Here is a 24,114-nt window from a genome sequence, read left to right on the forward strand (position 1 = left end):
GGTTTAGGCTAAATATCCTTCATTTTCTCTTCGCCTTTCCTAAACAAGGGGGCTGGTGTGAGAGGCTACCCCCTTGTCCTTGCAATGACAGAGTTAGCCAAAGTACCATACATGTTGTCCTCTTTTGTTCTTTATATCAGGAACCAAGGATTAGATTTATTAAGCCTATCCTGAAGGGGCGGCAACCATGTACTTATAAAGAAGGCTACGACTACTTGCTGTCATTATCTTCTGTTGAAACTTGTTGTGCCATGTTAAATTTCATACGAGTCTCACTCCAGATTAGGTAACGCTATGGATAATTTAGCTGTAGAACTGTATTTTGCCATCGGATTTGTATTTATGCTGTATGATGGATTCTCAAATTACAATTATCGTTTTATAGATGGATCATCTTAATTGTGTATTTTATGGTTTTTTAACTTTGTGCTTTTATGATTCATTGTATGAATCGAATAAAGATTTTGAACTGAACTGAACTGAACTGGCTTATCCCCAATTGGCATATTTAATTTACTTATAAGTCCCTAGTAAAGTGGTATTACATGTACCCATGGCCTGTAGATTAAATGCTATGCTATGCTATTGCTTTGTTCGCCATAAGTTGGCAGGGTATGCTCAGACGTGAGCCCCTTGCTCACTTTGCCACTGGATTCAAGTAAGCCTGGCTGAAGACGGCTGAAATGCCAGAAACCGGTCCTAGTAAGCTTGTTTCCGGTCCAGGGAAGACATGGCTTGGTAGTTCGGGCTGGACTGTTCCCATGAGGCACAGGGTCAGACTGATTTGCATATGGCCATGTCTGAACTGGGGTGGCAGAGTGGGCTAAAGAACGGTGATGGATTAAACCCAGATCAGTTGACTGGGGGTGAGTGCTTGCAATGTTCAACACTCCGTCCATCATTTCCTTTGGTTTTTGCTTTGTTCGCCATAAGTTGGCAGGGTATGCTCAGACGTGAGTCCCTTGCTCACTTTGCCACTGGATTCAAGTAAGCCTGGCTGAAGACGGCTGAAATGCCAGAAACCGGTCCTAGGAAGCTTGTTTCCGGTCCAGGGAAAACATGGCTTGGTAGTTCGGGCTGAACTGTTCCCATGAGGCACAGGGTCAGACTGATTTGCATATGGCCATGTCTGAACTGGGGTGGCAGAGTGGGCTAAAGAACGGTGATGGATTAAACCCAGATCAGTTGACTGGGGGTGAGTGCTTGCAATGTTCAACACTCCGTCCATCATTTCCTTTGGTTTTTGCTTTGTTCGCCATAAGTTGGCAGGGTATGCTCAGACGTGAGTCCCTTGCTCACTTTGCCACTGGATTCAAGTAAGCCTGGCTGAAGACGGCTGAAATGCCAGAAACCGGTCCTAGGAAGCTTGTTTCCGGTCCAGGGAAGACATGGCTTGGTAGTTCCGGCTGGACTGTTCCCATGAGGCACAGGGTCAGACTGATTTGCATATGGCCATGTCTGAACTGGGGTGGCAGAGTGGGCTAAAGAACGGTGATGGATTAAACCCAGATCAGTGGACTGGGGGTGAGTGCTTGCAATGTTCAACACTCCGTCCATCATTTCCTTTGGTTTTTACTAGCGGGCCTGCAACACTGATTGTGCCACGCACTTAAGTATCCCTTTAAACATGTCTCAGGTCTGCCATTGCACAGCCTGTGTGTGCAGTGTTAAACTGCCATTTCAATCTGACAAAAATAAAGCTTTTGCCAGGCCCAAACCTTCCTCTTTAGTACATATGTCACCCCTAGGGTAGGCCCTGGACAGCTGAAAGGGCAAGTTGCAATGTATTTAAAAAGTAGGACATACACTTTTAGTTTTACCTGTGCTGGTAGTAAAAAGCTCTTAAATTAGTTTTTCACTACTGCAAAGGCTATCTCTCCAATAGGATAACACTGGAATTGCCTTATTACATTTTATAAGTGTAATTTCCAAACGGGAAGGGATAACAAGTTCATGTTTGATGTCTCTGGAATGACAATTTCAAATCTTAGCTTATGGTGAAGTTGGATTTTAATTAGCAATTCTGAAAATGCCAGTTTTAGGAAGTTGGCATTTTCTTGTCTTTCCCAGTTGGTGCCTGTAGTCTGTCTCTGGTCACATGACTGGGTGTAGTTAGAAGTTAGGCTTTGTGTTTTCCTCCTAAACAGCCACATACAATGGAAGCTTAGGTGTAACTGGCTGGGCCATCACTGGCAGGATGGGAGGGAGGAGTTGGGCCCAGTCTCACACCTAAATAGGCAATGTCCTAGTTTCACGCAAAGGGCTGCATATCCCCTGTAGTTAGTCTGCAGCCAGGGCAGAGAAGGCAGGGCATCCGTGCACTTCAAAGACATGCCCCTATAAGCTGTGTATAAAAGAAGGACCTCAGGCACCAACACTTCAGTACACTTCTGGACCTGTGAATACGCTGCCAGGTAGAAGGACTGCTATGCTGCTGAAGGACTGCCACTCTGCTGGCCTGCACTCTGCTGGACTCCTGCATTGCTGTACTGACCTGCTGCTTGCTTCCCTGACCTGCTGCTTGCTGCCCTCTTGCCTGGGTGAGAAGGACCAGACCTACATCTCTTGAACCCAGAACCCAGAGTGACTCAAAGGGCTAGTTGTCTGGCCTCCTGATCGGAAGCCTCAGGGACATTGTAGGCTTCCAACAACCATGTATCTGCACCCGTACTCTGCCATTTGTGAGTCTACCCTGCCAAGTGATGCCACTGCAGTCCTGGATACTTGGAAGTGGACTTAAGGTGCTTTGCCTGCCTCTGTGCAACTAATGCAACCCCGAGCAGAACAGCGGCATCTCCGCTATTGCATGGATTGGAACCGCCGCATCGCCGCTGCAGCCTGCTTCATCTTCAAAACTGCCGCTGCGTGACGCGTCCTTGGCATAGGCCCATGCATCTCTCGTCGATGGCAGCCTTAACGATGATGATGGACTCAGCAACGCAGCCTCGCAACTCCTTGAAACTGGCACATCAACCCGACTGCACAACACATCCCTGACTCCTGTCTTCCCTTTGCAAGCCCTTGTCACCGGGATCTCAACGTTGACAGTACAGGACCTCGCACTGCAGCCTTGCCGCATCTCAAAACAACAATTGAGTAAAATCCTCAAAACCACTACAAACAACAAGGGGGAGAACAACTGGTTGCGATTGCAGATTACCACGTTAAGACAAAAATATTGAAAGGTGCTCTACATCCAAAGAAAAGAAGAGGAAGGCAGATCATGGGCCGAATCATTTATGATAATAAAATCAAAAGACCAGAAATTCTGGAGATGTATCAATAAAAACCTAAATCTAATGACTCGCATGACAGGTAGCAACATTGCACCCACTTACTGGTAATCATATGTCATAAGCCTATACAGGGAATAGGGGAAGGACAAAAAGGAATTCCAAAAGGAACACAAGGCTTGTGGCACGATCACCTACCTTTCCCCAGGAACAAACATCACTCCGACCGGGACCTGACCACAATAAATCTTGATTAAGTTACCACAGCAATTGAAGCAATGCGCCCAAGTGGCGCACCAGGCCCCAGTGGTATCCTGGCAGCAGTATATAAATGGGCCCCCGCCAGATGAGCTGTGGTTATGACACCCTTATCCCAGCAATATCTGATAGGGTCAACCATCCCGATTCATGGAGAGGCTTACTATTGGACCAATGCAAAAAAAGGGCTCCCAGTCACATCCAGAGAATCACAGGTTAATTGCACTTCTGGATACAGAAGGCAAGTGCTTTGCCAACATTTTAAATTTGGAGCTCCAAGTCTGGGCAGATGGCATTAATCTAAACCCAATGAATCAAACAGGCTTTCAATTGGGATGCTACATTGAGGACAATCTCATCTGTCTGTCCCACTTAAGCGACAAAACCATGCCAGCGAAGGCCACGGCTCTGTACGCCGGTTTCATAGACTTTTAAATTGTATTTGAAAGCGTCTACAGAATGAGGCCCTGGTCAAAACTGAATGCCTGGGGAATTCCCCACTCTTTTGAAAGCCATTATTTCTCTTTATACAGACACATGGGCTAAAATAAAATTCAGCGCAGGATGGGCCACCACCACTAAAATCATGACAGATAAAGGATTAAAACAAGGATGCACATTGCACCACTCCTATTCAATCTGTATCTGGCTGACCTGCGAACTCCCCTAAAGATGAAAAGGTCCTTTCCACCAAAAAAAGGCAGATTCCAGAATACAACTGCTACAATATGCAGACAATACTATACCGCTTGACCAGACACCTATTGGGTTACAATGCTTCTTTAGTGCACCAGCATCTTACTGCCAAAACAATAACTTGAAGATAAACACTGCAAAAACAAAAGTCATGCTAATCCCATCAAAAATGAAAAAAGAGGGGCCTGGTCTATTGAGGGAAGTCCTGTGGAAGTCACAGAAGCGTATAAATATCCGGGAGTGTGGTTGGACTACAGGGGCCTCACTTTGGCACATATCCACTCACAACAAGCAGCAGCCAACTCGTTGGAATGGGCCTTCAGGAAATATGGAAGTCACTAGTGAACCCAGATCTACGGCCACAACTTAGGAAGATAGGCAGTAAATTACTTCTAACGATAACACATGAAGCAATCAACTTCAGAGAAAAAATGGCAAACTGGCTCGATAGGGCACAATCAATGTGCTATCAAAGGGTTTTTTTTCTCCCGAATTGCACGGCACATGCTCAAATAAGACAGGAGTGTTGCTTGATCTCATAGCACTGGGCACTCAAAGCCACATTTTTTATCTATTGCATGAAAGCTAAACAAGCTAAAGAAAACACGCTAAAAAGGATAATCTGGGAAGCTATAAAGAATCCCTGGACTAATTGGCATAAGTATTTCAGCTCCGCGCTAGATTCATTAGAGGCGCAAGAGAATTGGTCCAGCCAATTTTTAATATCAATTGCCTCCAGACTAATAACTAAGCTAGCAAAAGTTATCTCCAGGGATCAGGACATGGCCCATGACTGTTGGGCGACTTACCTCTCTCTGCCTTTTAATCTAGCACCAAAACAGGAGCTACTGAGACTGCGACTGGGCTTAATCCCATTAAAACCATACTGGTATGGCCTCTGAATCTGGGAAGAGCAGGACAGACGCTGCTGATTCTGTGCAAAGCAGGAAGAATTACTAACTCATATCCTCTGTTTATGAGAAAAGCTGCTCCATCTCAGGATCTTCTGGGTGCGCCCAATATGGGTTGCTTTAAACGTTAGAACCTGCTGTGCAGTAGTCGAAACATGTATGAAAGGTGAGTCCTCACAGCTGGCGGCTCGATTCCTGAAGTTCATGAGAGCAGTTATAGCATTGCCAACAGGAGAAACAGACAGCCTCTCACAATAGACTGTCTAACTTTCCTGAGGAGCTCAACAATTTTCTACTCGTCCAACTGCAGCATCAATGAAAGACTAGCTGTGATACAAAGTGCCCCGTGCCCTTTTTGATGGCTCTCAACAAAATTGTCTGATCCCATCGAAATCCCATGAGGCGATACCCCTGTAAGACTCTTGTTTTAGTTTAAGGACTAGCTCCTGAAGAACATTTTAGCAATTGTGTTTTAACTGGGGTCTCATCAAGCCATATTATGTGGATTTTGGAGGTACGCCCACAATCCATCAAGGGGCAGTGATTGCACTTTAGTCGCATTTTTGCACTTTATTGCTTGCACTTTAAACTAATGTATTCTTGATAAGCATATTGATCGATTTTTATTACAATCCTCTAGAATTTTAATAGCCTTTATCCCCAGCTCAGGGCTCTGATTTTCATGGGCTGTGTTGCTGATGTGCAAGATTTAACTATTGGTTTTATTCTAATGATTTTAAATAATTGCACAATAAAGAATTCTTTTTCTTCTATGACAGCCACAACCTCCCAGAAGTACTTTTAAATTCTTTGAGAATTAGAAAAAAAGCTGAATTGTACTCCAAACATTGATATAAACCTAAGGCAATATATTTCTGACTTTGTGTGAGTGGGGCTTAACGGAGGATTTAATCCAAAAGCCCCATTTCATCCTTCTGAAGTTGATACACATGTCATTAGGTTGCCACGTTGAAACTGAGTGTAACATCCAGTCCATTCCACCTACCTTCCTTTGTGATACAATTTGATGCGGTCACTGCCCAGAATAAGCTGTCCATTTCTGTACCAACGTCCGGATACATTTTCCGAAATTTCACACTTTAAGTTGATCTCTTTACCCAGCAGCACGGTGATGTCTGTGAGCGGCGTTAATATCTTCAGTGGTCTCACTGGCAGAAATAGGAAAATAAATTGAGTACGATGACTGCAGACAAGATGGCTCCTTGGTGCAAGACAGGATAGACCACTAAACATGAGGAAGGATCTCAGACCACTTTATGCACCTGAGTTAAACATAGATGTTACTAAACAGACAGTTGTGAGGGTACATTACCAACCATGATTCATAGAGTAAGATTAAATGCAGTGTTACCTTCTCAAAGTACCTTTGCAAATAAGGAAAGCTACGTACGATTTCAAATTAAGAGCGGGGTGGGGCATGTAAGTGTGGGCCTACCTACAGAAGGTAGGTGAATATCCACACATTTTGGGTGTATTCATATACAGTTTGTAGGTGTTTTTCATTCTGTAAACACACACAAAATGATGCAAAGTCAAAAGCAAAAGTCAGTGCTTTCACAGAAGGGATCGATGGAAGACCTCTATATTAGATGGAGCTTTAGGAAGGAATTCCGCCAGTCGAGAAAAAAATTATCCACACTGAGAAATAAACAAAATTCAATGTGCATCCACTTTACAGACGTGGAGTTTTCACCCATGTGTAAATTACGCACGTGCAAATTCTACGCAGTTGAGTACTCTTGGAAAACTGTCACTGGTGCAGATGTTCCCGAGTACTCATGCAAGTCTTTGGGAAACCCATCAAATTTGTTCTAAAAATATGAGAAGTTTAACACGCTGATCTCTAACCCAACACTCCCACAACACTCATACCAAGCAATAAGAACAATCAAAATAGCTAAACATTAAATAACTAATGTATGGAAAGTCATTTTCTCCTAGATGTGCTATATTATTAGGAGTATCCATTTTACATAATTCACAATATTTTGTTGAAAGGCAACTATTTTCTATTAGCTATTATCCGTGGCAATTTTGTGGTTTTCTCTTTTGCATATCATTCAAAATATATCATCCGGTGATAAATGGCAGAAGGCGCAAAACCCTTCCACCTCTTCCCGCGTAACACAATGTAGATCGCATCCTTAGCATCCTGTAGCTAAGGAGCCTTAATATGTACTTACGGTCAACTTGGAGCTGGGAGGCTGATTGTCCTCCTGTGGTCATTACAGAGTATGTTGCTGAGTCTCCTCTGTTTGCCTCGTCGATGATCAGGATATGTCTTTTGCCGTCGACTTTCAGTCGATATCGTGATCTTGGCTCGTTCGTAAGCTCCACCCCATTCTTAAACCTGTAATAGAATAATTAATTGGTCATTCATTTTTCTATTAGACAAAGTGAATACATTTTCTGCCATCTCCTCACACAATCTAACTACAATTAAACACTGTAAGCCCTACTCCAAAAGCAACAAATGTAAAATGCAATAACTAAAGAGTTTATTTGAGAAAGGTTATATATTGAATGCTGGAACCCAGATTGTACCTAATCTTACATTTCTTTGTCTTCTCTTGCCTGGTGCAGTTTAGCACCAAAGGCGATTTTTACCACATGTAATGCTAAATCACTGCGATCCAAAATGTGGTGCCTAACTGTGTGTTGCGACAGAGGTCATGAGATCTCGTGGTGCAAGTCCTAAGTAGCTTTAAGGGGGTGAGCTGCAGAAGGAATGGAGATTGTGAGTGTAGAAGTGCAGGATGCAGGCAGGAGAACGGATGAGACAGAAAGGATCTTCAGAGAAATATCACTTGAAACCAGTGAGAAGAATGGGGCTATGCACAAGGCATCAGAGGCTTTCAATGCAGCATTTCGGTTGCGAGGTGGTGGTATGTGTAAATGTTTGGGGATGTAAGGCATGATAATATGTGTTCAGTGATAATCATCAACTTCACACAAAGTCCATTTTTGTGAAGTCAATTTTTATCAGTCTGTCTTTTCCACATGTATACCAAATTTCTTTTAACTAAGTGCCCTTCATGACTACAGAAGTCACCAAGGTTATATATTCTGATATTTGTGTTGGATCTTCAATTTAAAAAGACTCATGACTGCAGAAGGACTTGCATTTTAGATGAACAGCAGATATTTTCTTTTCTGATTTCAAAATATTTATATAACTTTCCATCTCTCTATTATACAGCAGTGAACCCCATTTCAAAATGTCTTACTGCCAGTGGCGGCTGCCACAACAGGAAGGTGGGGGACCGGGGGATGAGAAAGAGAAAAATATTTTTTAAACGTACCGTTCGCAGCAGCCTCCGAGGGTCACCTCAGAGCTCTCCCAGCAGTCTCTGGGAAGGCAGAGGCTGCTCATCCAATCCTGGTGCTGCTCTCCTGCTGGGAGAGGAGCACCAGGATTGGTCTGAGCGGCCTGCTCTGCTACTCAGTAGACTGCTGTGTAGACTGTGGCTTTTCTCCAACCTGACTGTGAACACAGCTGGGTTGGAGAAATAAAAGTGCGCATCTATATTTGGCCGGCCTAGGACGACCAGCCAAACATACATGTGCACTTCTAAGTGCCCACCACCTACCTGTCATGGCCTGGCCCCGCCCAGCCCTGCACAGATTTCAGAGCCAGTCACAGAAAAATGAAATGATATTGTTTCATCAACATTTTATTTTTCTGTTACTGACTATGATGAGTGGGGCGACGCTCCTCTGCCATTACGGAGGAGCTGCCCCTGGTCTGCGAATACCCTTCCAACTTGGGAAGACTATAGCAACACAAAAAGATGATAGACCGAATGCTGATCATGACTCGTCTTGAGCCTCAAAATATGACTTTCAGAGGACTGTGCTTTGGAGTGAGACATCCAGAAGACAATGTACCTGAGCCACCCAGAACTGCTTCAAAAACACACTGGTGCCTGGGTTTGAGATACCCCAAGACTCATAATGGGACAACCATAAAGACTGTACCCGAGGGCCCGTGGTATTTGTGTCTGAGATGCCCTGAGGACTCAGACTAAGACATGAGATGCCTGCAGGTCTTTTTCTATATGGAGACATCCGAAGGAGATATCAAGAACTGTTTCAAAGACACCATGACAGTTGTGCCTGAGGCATCCTGATGACGAAGAATGAGGCACCCGTAGAATCTGTCTTGATGTCTGAGACACTCTGAGGGGGGAAACATCGTTTACAACACATGCAATACATCGCATGCCATTACAACGCAAGTCGTATTACATTGCATGCCATTACAACGCAATTCATTACAATGACTTGCTGTAGGGGGCAGAAGGTGTTACATTTGTTGGATTTTCAATCCAACACCTTCCCTACTGTTGCACACACTGGAGTTGGAATAGTAAATTATACTATTCCAAACCCCATCGCCCCCCTATAGCAAGTCGTTGTAATGACTTGCGTTGTAATGGCATGTGATGTAACAACGCGTCGTTGCATTGACTTGCGTTTTAATGGCATGCGTAGAAAACGCATGCGTTGTAACAAGTGCTATTCCACTAAGGGCTGTGTCTAATGCCCTGAAGCAAAACATCCAACTGAGGACTGGTCCTGAGACACAAAGCACTGTTTCCAAGACAACTTGGTGACTTTGGGACATCCCTAGTACTCAGATTAAATCAGAAGTTTAGACTACTTGAACTGGCCTGCCCTAAAACTAATAGCATATAAAAAACCTCTTACACACTTTACACACAGACTTACATTTTCCAAAATGTAAATAATAGTTTGAAACACAAGACTGTATTTCTATTGAGCATTTTTTGGTGCATTCTGACAAAGAACTTCCGCTTTAAGAAAATGACATTTTTCATTTGGGCAAATATACTTCTGAGAGGAACCTTTCAACCCCCATGACTAAACTGTTTGATCCAACTAGTACTTCCACTAACCGAAGGACAACACGCTAAATATAACAATAGCCCTCTCACTGAACATTTCCAAATGCACTGCATCTGGGTGTGTCTTGATTCTGGGCGAGGTCTTTTGATACAGCTGTTGCACTCTATGTGTATCTGGTCTAAGGGAAGGGTCTCGTTCAGAAGCACGGAAGCAGGAAACTGATGAATAACTCGCATGCATCTTGGACACTAAGGGAACACTTCACAAGGCACCCAGGGAAGACATCACAGGATGCCTGGGACACATATAACAATACATCTAGGACACATAGGGAACAGGACATCTGGTTAAACACTCCCAGGGCACCTGGGGAAAACCTCATAGAGCACCTACGACACCTACGACACCTGTTCAGCACATTAATGCACTGTCAGGGAGCACCTCACAGGACACCCAGTGAACACCTCAAAGGACACCCTGGGGGAACAGCTCTCAGCCTCGGCACCTAGGGAAGACATCAGAGGACACCTGGAAACACCAGGGGAAAACCTCACAGCGCACCTGGAGTACAACAACCAGGGTACCTGGTGAATACCTCATAGGGCACACAAAGAACACCTCACATGGCACCTGGGATATACAGAAGACACTAAGAGTGGGCAGAATTTGCGAAATTGCCTTTCGCAAAATTTTGCAAAACAGCAAAAAATCTCTTCGAACATGCGAAATTTCACGTGCTCACGGAGATTTTGGGCTGATTAATGCGTTACTGAATTTGACCTTCAACTCGGGCACCTGCTTTATTTAAATCTGTAAGTGCTTCCTGTTGAGGTTTAATTTTTGTGACAGGAGCATCGTGCCAGAAGGAATACTGCCCTGCATATTTATCCAAGAAGATGCCACCGTTTTGTGCAATACCTCTACTCAAGTGGAGTATTTTCTACTGGCTAATCAGTAAGTGCTACCTCGGTGGGTAAATGTATAGTGCTTTTCCTACACTACAGCTGCGTAAAGGGCCAGAAGAGTTGTCTCCAGCGACCATGTGTGTCTGTTACCTTTGCCACCGCGCCGATGGGCGCAGGGGTCCCTCGAGTGAGCTGTCCATCATAGTGGGGAAAGGGCGGGAAGACGTTGCACACTGATGGTGTGTGGGCTGGGGCCAAACGGCGGGGCTTCTATGCAGTTCACATGCCTCTTGTTTATAGAGGGTCAGAGACCGACCAGCGCAGCAGATGAGGAGACAGAACCTCCTGGTGTCACGGGGATTGCGCTCGAGAAACTCATGGATGCACAGACCTCCATCAAGGATTACAGCAAATTGTTGACGGTAGATATGGGGAGAAAGCACACCTGCCTAGCCTCCACCGTGCTCACAAATCTTTTGTGCTGATTAATGCGTTACTGAATTTGACCTTCAACTCGGGCACCAGCTTTATTTAAATCTGTAAGTGCTTTCTGTTGAGGTTTAAAATGACAGGAGCATCGTGCCAGAATGAATCCTGCCCTGCATATTTCCGTTCCGCCGCGGATCGCGGAAGTTTCGTAATTTTCGTGTTCCGCACGGAACGCGAAAATGTCGAAATTTCGCAATTTCCACGAGGAACGGAAATTGTCGCCCACCCTTAGAAGACACTTCACATGGCACCTTCAATACACAGGGGTAACTCACAAGACTTTTGGAGAATGCCTCACAGTTCAATTGGGCAACAATGCACAGCAAATATGGGCCACCTGAAGAACACCTAATGGGCACCCAGGACAGCTATGGAATAGCTCATGGGGTACCTCATGAACACCCTCACAGGGCACCTGGGGAAAACCTCACAGAGCACCTGGAGAACTTCAGACACTTGGGGACTGGAGTGAGCACACAGGAAACTTGGATGACACCTCATAGAGCATCTGGGGTTCGCTGGGAACACTTTAGGGACAACCAGGAAAAACCTCACAAGGCACCAGGAGAATTTCTTACATGGCACCTGGAGAACATCTTACAGGGCACCTGAGACATCCCGGTAAAGCCAAACAAGACACCTCACCGAGGAAGACCTAGAATGCATCTGGTACACCATGGGAACGAATCATAGGTCCTTGGGACACCCGGGGAATACCTCAGAGGCTAGGAGACCACCTCTGAGAATATGAGAGGGGCGCATCACAGGGCACTGGGACACCCGGGGAAACACCTGAAATGGCATCTGGGGATCACTGGAACAGGAGTTCACACATGCTAGAGAGGAGTTAAACTCATATGGTGTACCAGGGTTACACTGATTAACACTTATGCCATTCCATTAAAACACTCTAAATGCTCATGTCTTCAGAGATGGCATTGACTGTGATGGCCTATTGGCCGTCCCTTGGATGTTTCTCGCTATACACATCATCTTAACATGTGCCCTCTTCCATAGGTCTGTTCACCCCCTCCATCCTCTAAACTCTTTTCCTTTCATATACAGACCTCTCTCTCTCATCCTATACAATACAAGCCCCCTTCTTCGCAAACACATCCTTCTCTCTCCGTACTTCAACCCTTCACAGCTGTAAAACTTTCACTTTCTCCCGCACTCTGCACTTCTCCTTTACACTGCCTTGCTCCAAGCAGCCCCCACCCTCACATGAGGAATGCCTACCACAGATCTCACCGTGGAAAGTCTGCTTGCCAGTCTTGTGTTCTCCTCAAACATTTTCCTACTCCAGGGCCGAATGGGACCATGAAGGCTTGATGAGCCCATCCTACCTTGTGACGAGCTAGGAAATGGGTGGGATGCAGTGTCCTGCGCATGCTCGCTGATTGAGAAACAGGCTTGGAAAACTCAGGGCTTAAACTTAAAGCGCCCAGACTGTTTCCAATCAGTGAGGCTGCACTGCGTCATTGAGGGCAGTGGCCTTACAATGTTGCAAGTCAGAGAGGCCCAGGGCTGATACCAGGCAGGCCATGTATAACCTGAGAAGGCAGGTACAGGTGCACTAGCGCTTGTGTCTTTCCAACATGCCTGATTCTGCCTGACCCTCGCACAGAACCAGGTTCAAAGATTTTAAATGTACAATAAATTTATAGATGGAAAAAAGATAACAATAGAAGATGATTGAGGTCGGGCCTCAAAACCCTAATAAAGGAACCGCCCCTGCTTACTCTGCCCTGGGAAGGCATTCCAAGGTGTTCCGATGCAACTCCTATGGTTCTTGACATAGCCCTAGATTTGCCAGAACTGGTAAACCTGAGAATGGGCCAAAAAGATACGCCTTCTCAAGAGAGGCGTAACGAGGAGAAATATCTTTATTTCTCCTCATTAGTTCCTCTTTCGATGGGTGCTGCATTCTGGTGCAAGGTTGCCTGCACTGGCGCTATGCTGCCAAAAGGGTGGTAGCACAGACGAATAGGCAGGAATATGGCACATTAATGCCCTTTCCATGTCAGGCAGTGCAGCGCAGCACGGCAAGGTGACTTGCTGTGCTGCATGGTGTGACATTTTCATAAGTAGGCCCCTGAATATCTGAGACCCAGAGAAAAGAACTTGCAGAAGACATACATCACAACTTCACCACGGTAGGAACGGTGTAGCGAGAAATAAAGGAAAATGCTGTGGGTTCACTGAGTCTATTAATAAAGGAGACACTTCTCAGAAGAAGAGTTTTGCATGTCAGTGAGTTGGTGTCTCTATGTGTGTTGCCTCTGTATGTATGGATGTCTGCAGGTATGGTGGTATATCTGTATGTGTGCACATATATGTGATCTATGTGAATGTGTGTATGAATCTTGTGTGTCTGTGTGTCTATTATATATACAGAATTAACTGTATTCATCAATGCCTGTATTTCTATCCATGAACCAAGGTTTTTGTGTGCTGTCAAGTGAAACGACTGGCACATGTGGGAGCATCTTTGGCCTAAGGATATTATCCAGCAGTGGCAAAGCTCTATTAGTAATTGCTTACCACTTCACATTGGCTTCTTCTTCTGACACTTCACACTCCATCTCCACCCTGTCGCCACAGTAGGAGCTGACGTTCTCCAGTTCTTTCGTCACCAGGACCGGGGGCTCTACAATCAAAGATACATCAATTGAAAGCTACAGTACAGACACCTTACTTGAATGCTCAGTCTAGTCACAGTAGAGTACAAATGTGAACGAAGGGTTCCATTTGTAAAGGTGTTTGCTTTGGTCACAGGAGGGTATAAGCCACTCGAAGTCCAGGACCTTTAGTTTCCGCTTCTAGTTTTAGGCTCTGGCCTGCACACCTCAGCAAACAATGAAAACAACAAAGCGCTAGCCTACAAAATCTATTTAAAATGGCAAATGTGCTATCTAGAATTTAGCACGCTGTGAACAAATTCTAAACTCGCAGCACGATCTACAAGGTATTGCAATTTTGATTTCTGAGGCTTGAAAAAGGTATAAAATCATGCCCAGTTGTTTTGGTTATACAAGATATTCCCCCTTTGGTTGAAATATTAAAGAGGTTCTCATTTGGGTGGGTTAAAATATCTATGAAACTTTGAGTGGGAGATTAAAAGCATTCCCATTTGCACGGTTCTTAACAGGTATTCACTTCTGAGTGGAATATAAAGGGCATTGTGTTTTGGTTGGTAAGTTAAAATTATTTTCATTTGGGTGATTTATAAAAGGTGTGAACCTTTGGGCAGGAAATACAAAAGTATTCCCTGTTGGGTGGTTTATGAAAGGTACTTAATTTTGGGTGAAATATAAAGGGCACTCCAATTTTGGTTGATTATTCAAATGTGTTGTTGTCAAATATGAAATAGTTATCGCTTGGGGTAAGCAATGTGTTGGACTTTTGTAGGGACTGGTCATGATTGAAGACTCTTTAGTTTTGGGTCCTTTACGAACACTAACAATGTGCTCTCAAATGACCATATTGCTTCTTTGGGTTGATTAATCGTAGATTCATTACATTTCTTTGTGTTTATGTGTCAGTCTTTATCTGATAGTGCACTTGGGCTCAGTGTTTCCTATCCATTGGTGCCTTCCTGTGGATCTGGCCTTTAATCACCAGTGTTTCATTTATTTTGCCTTGGCACTGATATTTCACCCACTATTTCCACCCCTTTTGTCGGTGATACTGGTAGTTGTGATTAGGTTTGTTTTAGTTGTCTTCATTTACGGAGTTGAAGGAATTGGCGCTGGAACTAGGGTCTCAAGAGGAAAACAACTGAGTAGCATTGCTTCATTTGGGCAGCTTACTCCACAATAGCTGACAAAATCCTCAGTAAAAGTCTGGAAGTGCTAATGAAAATTTGAGAACATCCATATAATCCATGTAATGTCCCCCCTCCCCCCCAGAATACAGCCAACTAAGGGGCGTGGGTTTGTCAATAGCCCAAGCATAAGGTACAATAAGACGTGCCAGAGGAAACTTCCTGTTCAACATCTTCATGTGATCACTAGCACACATTACAGAACAAAACCAGCTTCAATTCTAGATGTACTCAGGGAACACTCAGAGAAGGAATTGGTCAGGCAGTTGAACATCCAGAGCGATTATTTTTAGGTCAAGGAACACCTCCTGTGTATAAAAGGTTCAAACATCGAACACATCTTGATGCCTGAAACAAAGTCCGTACCATTTGTGTGGCACAACACCCTAGAAATACCCACTACTGACACAAAAATGCAAAACAATTTTGGTGTCATTTCCTTATGCTGCTGCAATGTGCCTCAAATCAAAAAGCTGTCAAATTAGGTCACTACCAGAGGATGATAATAGAGTGGAATGCAAAGGACAAAGTTGTATCCTCGTATCTTCCTCTTCAAATCCTATTTGCCCAGCCCTCTCCTCTCGCTACCACTTCAGGTCCACCGTTGCCAGAACCATTGCACAGAAGTGTAACCATCCATGGAGGTCCCACATGTAGGCCAATCAGGCGATCACTTTGGGTCAAATGTATGAAGCTTCTAAGGTGTTAGCTCTAGTGTAATACTCAGAAAAGTATCAGTTTTAGCCTCTCAGTTATGGATATCCTGTTTGTGTGGAGGGATAGCTTTTCCCAACCTTTTTTGGAAACGTGTTACACTGTATGCACCTCCCACCTTTTCTTAAACCGTCCTGCTAATCTCAAGAGAAAAGACGTCATGGACCTATGCCGTATAGTGACACACCAGAAAGACCCAAGTAGTCTGAGAGCCACTGCCATAAGGAGGGAAAGTACAACTTAGCCAGAGCCAGGAATAAATGTCTGAAGGTCATTATAATTTTCATGTATGTCATAAATTGTATGCAATGGATTCCGCATTCACCCCAAACTGACTCAGATGAAAGGAAGAATCTGCCCACACATATGTATAGTGCACAGTAGTATATGATCTCCGGGCCAATGCCACATGCGCTGCTAAGGTACTTTTTGGACTAATAAAATGTAATCTATCAGCCCCATCCTAAAAAACAAAAGCGTAAATTACGGCATCTCGCTGGGTCTGACCTTGAAAAGGTCCACTCCAACCGTCTTCACTGACTTCTCATGGAACAGTAATCGAATGCAAAGCCTTCGGCACCGTGTATGACCGATAGGAGCATCGGCATTTTAGAGCCTAGGCCCTGAGCACCAGTAGAAACTGTCCCAAAGTGTTTGCCAAATGGGGCTTTCCAAACAGGGAATGCTCAGACAGTACAGCAACCACAATTAATTTGGCAAAAGCATTACAAAGTCTCCTCAAAAAGCATGCACTAATGCTAAGGAATGCTATAAATCCCTATATGAGAACAGACCGTACCCACATAATCATCAAAAATGTCCTGAAAAAAAATGTACAGATAGGCTGTTGACTAAGAGGGATTGGCAGAGCACCTGACCCCAGTCATTACCTCGTGAGGGGAGCACCTCGACTTCTTCATTGAGGAAGCTGAGAAAACTATCCCTTCCACACCTTGACACCCATACACTTCAGTCACAACATCGTCTCAAACTAATTTCCACGCATAATTAAGAGGAGAATTATGGAAGCTACCTCTGTGTCTTAGCTGAAACCAGGACTGCAATAAAGCGTACCCCTATAACTAAGGCAAGCAGTGCTTTGATCAAAGAAGGGGGAACTGGACTTTGGCTGCCTCCCTCCTGTGAAAGAAATGTTAGCACCTCGCGGCCCCCAATAAATATCTACGTCACAACTCTAACCTTTGAACACACTGTGGAAGCCCTTCTAAAGATGAGATGTATATTAACCAGGTTGTCTTACTAACACAAAGACCATTATTAGGCTGTCCGGTTTTGGGTTTAAACCTATAATAACTGATAAAACCCCACTGAAAGGGAAATAGCCCTTACCTGTGTAAACATATAAACACTGAAAAAACACCTGCATAACTACAAACTAAATGCCATTCAAAGAAAGGAAAAGGAGAGTCAGAGTCATTTTATTTCTTCCTGAAGGGGCCAATACAATGTAACATATAAACACTGAAAAAACACCTGAATAACTACAAACTAAATGCCATTCAAAGAAAGGAAAAGAAGAGTCAGAGTCATTTTATTTCTTCCTGAAGGGGCCAATACAATGTAACTTTGTTATACAAGCTAGCAGCAAGAAAGACTGGGCAATCATTATTCTGCTTGAGTTTTGTTGTTTAGGATGTCACTAAAATACTGTTTCTTTTTCCTTTTGCTTTTTTCAGTTTTGTGGTCTTTGGTCTAAAGATACAGCGTTTAGAAGCTTGTTTTACTTCTTTTTTAATTATTTTATAAACTGTAGAGAATCAGGAAATATCAGAATCATGTTTGATATTTTGCCTGCATTTGATTCTTTCATTGATAGGTAAAATGGCTGGTTTCAGAAGAGTCTTTCCCAAAATGTGCCATCTCATTTACCCACAGATAATGGGTAAACCCCCTTGATATATATGCCCCCAGTTTCAAATGAGTCAGTATTGATGGTAGGTGAATTGCCAACACCTCAGGCTTTAAACATTCAATGCAAGGTTTAGTGACATGTGAAAAGAGTGCTATCACCAAGCATCTAGGATAGTGGTAAAAACATGACAGGATGGAACATGTAATGCAGTGTCACTTGGAATGCTGCTGCTAAAAGGTTCTTTCCAAGTTCAACAAAGATTGGAGTTATATTGTTTGTATTTGCTGGGATTCAGCTACGTATATGAAAATGTTGTGTGATGACCTGTCAAAATCGATACCTGAACTGAAGTGCTTTTTAGATGGTATGCTGAAAGGATCTTTACAATCTTCAGAGTTAATGAAGAATGCTATTGACTTTTTAGTCCATTCTGGTGCACCGTTTTGTTATGCGCGGGAAATAAAACACAAATATTTCTCATTTTGTGCTTTCAATGGCATCAAAGAAAGAGCCATCCCAACTGTGTCACTTCGCTGATGGTTTTCAGCCCAAGGGGCTGTGAATGCTATATTATCCATGTGGCAACCGTTTACAGAATTTTTGCTGAGTGAGGATGCCAAAGGCAAGCAATGTTAGGTTCTTTGGTCGCATAATGATAGTGATGTGAAAATAAGTACTCTCTACTGCATTCTTAGATTTTTGCAGGAAAACATAACTGTTGTAGTAGACATAATACAAAAACGAGTCTGAAAACACCCTTGTCTGCCAAGTGTTCAGCATAATTGATTTAGATGTGAAACATCTCCTTGAGAGTAGGCTGGGCGACACCTTTAGTGACTTTGGCACTGCAACATGTTCCATGTTAGACGGCTTGCCACTTGGTAAACAAAGCAATGTTGAAGAGTAATTCAGGAACTTTTGTTTTACAATGTATGAGAAATGGCTTGCAATGATGCATAGAATTTTCTCTGTAGTTTCAAAAGTGCTGCTTCATTTTTGACCTCTTCAATAACTCTGAGGGTATAAGCGCCCAGTTCAACGCAAATGTTGCAGAACCTGCCCAGAGAATCGCAATCTTCAAATGCACCAGTATTGGCATTGAAAGCTATGTCAGTGGCCAGAGTTAGTAAATTGTGTACTGGTTGTTTTGGCGTTGCCCGTCTCTAGTGCCAATGTTGAGAGGACCTTTTCACAGAAAAAGTTTACATGGGAATTAAAAAGCGTGTGCACATAATCAAATACTCATGAAGAACTATTGTTTTATGTACAACAATAGGTTTGATTTGCAAAAATGTATTTGGCCCTCATATACACTGTACGTACACTGTCTATATACCACACATTATCAGTGTAAAAAGCAAGCAATAATAAAAGGAAAACGTTCCATAAACACTAGAAAAACACTGTTTCTGTTGTTTTTAATGACGCAAAATTGTGTAACCACTGATAACCACTGTTATTTTAAGGTATTGAAATCACTTGAAAGCACTGAAAAAACCCCACCAGAATTTACCAAAAATAGAAACTGAAAACAGGAAAGCTTAACCATTATATAAGAACCATGTACTCAAGCACCTTGACATGGCCATAAGGTGGCATGTCATAGCTATTTAAAGAGCCAAAATTAAATACATAAATAAGTGACATCCTCCCAGAAACTTTTCCTTAATCTTCAGATCTATGTGCCACCTCCTCACTGAAATGCCAAATATTTTTTTTAAATAGAACGTTATAACTCCTGAGCATACCAAAGATATGGCTCACATTGCTCAGCAGCATTATTGTGGTGCCACATCTGATTCAGGATGCAGTGCTAGGTCTGGCAAGACCCATCATCACTGGATGATAACGCTAAAGGCCGATGAGGGTCTTGCAGATTGTTCAATAGGTGTGCTAGAGTCCTAAGGGGAATGTGGGCTGACATCCTCATCACCATGACATGCATCAATAACAGGTGTTGTCTTGGAAGACAGGGTGTTAGTTTTGAATTGTTCTGCTTTGACAGCAGGGATGGTAGCATACCTCTCACAAAAAGCTCTGTGGAGCATTGTTCATCACCCGCCTTCACCTGGTATGCAGCATCATCTGCCAAACTGCAGTTATTGATGAATAAGATTCTTTCGTTTCCTTTGTGTTCAAAGATATACCTGTTCACATCAAAAGAGAAGATTTTAGAGTTAGTACAATACTGAAGAGTTTGGTTCTACACGCAATGAGATCGTTTATTTTAATAATTTTAACATGATTCTTAAGTCATTGTAGTAATACTGATTGCGCCGTATCTATTAACTGCATATTAAATAATTTTAGTCAGCTACACTAATAGTCTGACTCTACATTTAAGTGGAAGAGTGTGCCTATGTGACAAGCACATGTTATTTGCTCTTTGGCCATTTAGGGACACGTTGGTGCATTGGGTTGCCTCTCTCCCATTTCCTATGTCAGTCTTCCTACTGCCAACTCGTTGAGTTTCATTGGGCCTGTGGCACAGGTCATGGTAGGCACTCAGGAAATAACAGAAGTCAGTGGACAACCCTTCATTCTAACTCACATTTGCTGTGTCACTGGTGAGTGTGTCATGGAGTGCTGTTGTGAGGATCCTACGGCTCAACGGAAGGTCTCTAGACAAGGTGTGCTCAGATACATTTTGGTGCCTTTGGCCGGTTGTTGGGCTGTCTGTGCACTAGTCCACTGACATGTCATCACCAGCAATACACAGTCGGCCTTACTTTAGGAACTCTCTTTGGCATTGTACCAGAATATCTTTGACAAAATATTGTCTGCCACAAATATCATGTACGAAATATAGTTTACAAAAATATTATCCTACTGGAGCTAATTATAAAAAATCTACACCCATTTCCATGATATCTTCATAATGATATTTAGAACGCAATATTGAGGTCAGAAGGTGCATCTGACAGCAGTAATCTGACATACACCCCTTTATTACATTTAATTTTTTTGAGCTTGTAAAGCGCCTGGTTACACATCGCTAGTGTGTCCCCGCGCTGCGGGCTACTCGGACCGTTCTGTAGCAGCAAATCTAAGTGTGGTGCTGGATCTATATCTGGAAGAACCATGTTTTTAGTTTTTTCTGGAAGGAGTCTTCTGATTGTTCCGTCTGGAGCGCCTGGGGAAGGGTGTTCCAGTACTTAGCGGCTAGATAGCGAAAAGACCTACCATCCATTCTTACTCTTTTGATTACTGGGATTTTAACCTGCCCCGTCCCCAGGGACCGCAGGGCCCTAGTAGGAGTGTAAGGTGACATTAGACTATGTAAGTAGCTAGGTCCCTTTCCCTGCAGGATACGCTGACCGACACACAGGGCCTTAAAGAGGATTCTTTCCCTCACCAGGAGCCAGTGCAGGGCAGCCATGGCATACCTGGAAGAGGCTCTCCTGGGGAGCATAAAAAAAGGCGGGCCACCGGGTTCTGGATGCATTGTAATCTCTGAACACTCTTACCACTGGCTCCTAGATATAGAGTGTTCCCATAGTCCAGGTGGGAAGTCACCAGCGCATGGACTTGAGTTTTCCTGCCGGCTACGGGGCGCACATCCAGGATCTTCCGAAGGCCTTCATTAATCCGAAACATTTTCCGGCCACCGTCCTAGTGTGGTGATCAAATGAAAGCTTAGAATCTAGCCACATCCCCAAGTTCTTAACCTGGTTTCTGGGGGTGGGAGTAGGGCCCAGAGTCTGCGGCCACCACCTCGATGACCATATTGAGGGAGCCTTCCCTACAATCAGGACTTCCGTCTTACTGCCATTCAATTTTAGACAGTTATCTGACATCCAGACTACCAGCTCCTGCAGACAGGAGGCAAAATTAGTGGCTGCCTCTATGTGGGATTGAGATAGAGACACTACTAGTTGCGTGTCATCTGCATATGACACAACACTAATGCCGTATTTCATAATGCTGTCTGCCAGAGGGGCCATATAAAGATTAAAAAGATTAGAGCTGAGTATGGAGCCCTGGGAAACCCCTTGAGCCAGCCTAATGCTCTTGGAGTAGTACGGTCGTTGGGAAACTTGGAAGCTTCTGTCCTGTAAAAAAGATCTTAGCCACTTCAAGGCCAGATTATCCAGCCCTCCTTCCTTGAGGCGCTGTAGGAGTATTGGATGGCTGACAGTGTCAAATGCCGCACGTAGGTCCAACAGGACCAATGCCACCATCTGCCCCTCATCTACGTGCCTGCGTATGGTTTCTGCAGACAGAAGCACATCACCACACTGCAACACCAGTGGGTAAGGGAAGTTAAGAAAGACAAGAAGAAACAGGGTAGTCAGAATGAATAGTCCCTCTCTAACCAGGTTTGGCAGTAAAGCACACCTACACATTCAACCACTTTTCTCTTAACCCACTGTGGGCAGTGAAGGAGTGACAAAGAAGGGCCAGGGACAACAGGGATGTTGGAAGGTGGAGTGGAGGAGTATTACCTAGATCTGGTGGATTCCTCATCAATATATCCTGTTGAATTTCCTCGTTGAAAAACTATATCACTCTATTCGGGGGGCATAATACCACATTGCATTTGCGACCGAGTAATCTGTTCCTACACTCTCATTACAAATTAGATTGAGCTGGCCACAAGGCATTCCTAAAATGCTCCCCCTGTTACTTTGTTTCTATATCTAAATATTTAAACTACTGGGACTCTATCCTGATGTGCAGAGCGCTTTTTTTTCTGTGCAAGGTGTCTAAAGTTCAAACATTTGTTTCAGACTTCTGCTTTCTAAAGTTCATGCATTAATTTGGAGAAATTTGGAGTTAAATGTTTGTTTGAAATTCAAGCACTTCATATGCAAAACAACATATGCTTGCCCTCATCATGATATGCCCTTGTCCCTCAGCATTGGCATATGCCCATTTCTGAACCTGAAAGTAGGCTACTTCTCGGTTTGGGAGCTACCCTATTTCCTGAGCCTGTGAGCTTCCCTCCCATTTCTGAGCCTGCGAGTGACCCATTGTTTCTGAGTGTTTGAGCCATTAGCCTATTTCAGAGTCAGTGAATTATCATTGTCTGAGAATGGGAATTACACCAGGCACCATTTCTGATCCCTTTCCTGAGTCTTGATGCACATTCTCGTTCCACTCCATTTTCAAGTTTGTTAATTACTCCTCCACAGGACATTACTATTCATCAATTGTGCAGATCTGTTCCTCTGCCTCTTGGTCTATATTTTACCACTGAGTACCAGTAACATCAATAAGCCCCAGAAAGACTTCAGAGAATTTCACAGTACAGCAACTGGTTGGATATCTCTCACTCGAACCCTCAATTGATTGAAACACTTTTGTTATCCCTGCCCATTGTCCTCAATGCTATTTACCTTCAGACTCTGTCGGAAACTAACATTGAAGGATGACCTTGGGAAACCAGAGCAGTTTTATAGAACTTCATGAGTTGTTTTTCAGTTTTGTATTGTGTATAATTTGCGCTGAATCTGACATTTTAGACAGCCTCAGTCCACAACCTTGCTCAGATGAAGGTAGCCCTCCAGAGATTGAGGAAAGGATGTGCAGATGCTTTTATCTGGTGGCTTGGTCCATACAGGCTTCATACTGGAAAACAACCCCTAACTCCCTTGTTGCTCACTGTATCATAACACTCACAGTTGTCAGGTGGAGGAGAAAGGGAATCAGCAAACTATGGTGAACATAGTGAGTATGTGCTGGAAATGGCGATTCTCAATTTAACAGGCAAAGAGAATATTGATTTCATTAAAGACAATGGGGGCTAACATTATACAATAACCTTTATTGCTGCCCCCTCAACATGCAGCCCTTTAAAGAACATTACCACATCATAAACCATAGAATGTTCAAAACATATAAGCATTCAGTGCACACAGTCTCCATCCTCTTTTAGGCTGTGACGAAATGAAAATAACTTGACATCCTCTGGAGATAGCCAAGAAGCTCCATATCTTCAATAAACAAATAATAATCCGTCTTCATTAGGATAAGCTCGCAAACTGTCTCTGGAAAAAATATACCTACAAATTACCTATACAAATCATTCTATCCTTATAACTCTGACCATGCCAATAATTAAAACTTAACACAATAACTTTAATACCTTGTTTCTTCCTTTTAAAAGTATTATATATATTTTTTTAGTTAGAGTGAGATAATGTTAGTGTCCGTTGTCTTTATTGAAATCAGGATTCTCTTTGCATGTTAACTGGAGAATCGCCATTTCATTACAAGACCAGAGGCTACCATTATGCATGTTTAAAGCTGTTAAGTGCCGCACCACATACATGTTCCACTGATCTTAAACAATACTTAGCAAAATAATTAGCATTTG

The 24,114-nt window shown here is 43.5% G+C and overlaps 1 protein-coding gene across 33 annotated transcripts in view; it reads right to left on the bottom strand.

Annotated features, from left to right (window-relative positions):
* MYBPC1 (myosin binding protein C1) overlaps positions 1–24,114 on the bottom strand; it is a 330,430-nt gene that overhangs the window by 156,971 nt on the left and 149,345 nt on the right. For all 33 annotated transcript variants that reach the window (XM_085653283.1, XM_085653281.1, XM_085653300.1 and 30 more), the window contains 4 exons: positions 19,818–19,942; positions 13,927–14,032; positions 7,303–7,469; positions 6,105–6,267 (listed from right to left, as the gene is read on the bottom strand). In XM_085653283.1, the coding sequence (XP_085509409.1) occupies positions 6,105–6,267; positions 7,303–7,469; positions 13,927–14,032; positions 19,818–19,942 (561 nt within the window). The remainder of the gene's footprint in view (positions 1–6,104; positions 6,268–7,302; positions 7,470–13,926; positions 14,033–19,817; positions 19,943–24,114) is intronic.

This window comes from Triturus cristatus, chromosome 4_1, assembly GCF_964204655.1.
Source record: "Triturus cristatus chromosome 4_1, aTriCri1.1, whole genome shotgun sequence".
In the NCBI taxonomy this organism is placed as follows: domain Eukaryota; kingdom Metazoa; phylum Chordata; class Amphibia; order Caudata; family Salamandridae; genus Triturus; species Triturus cristatus.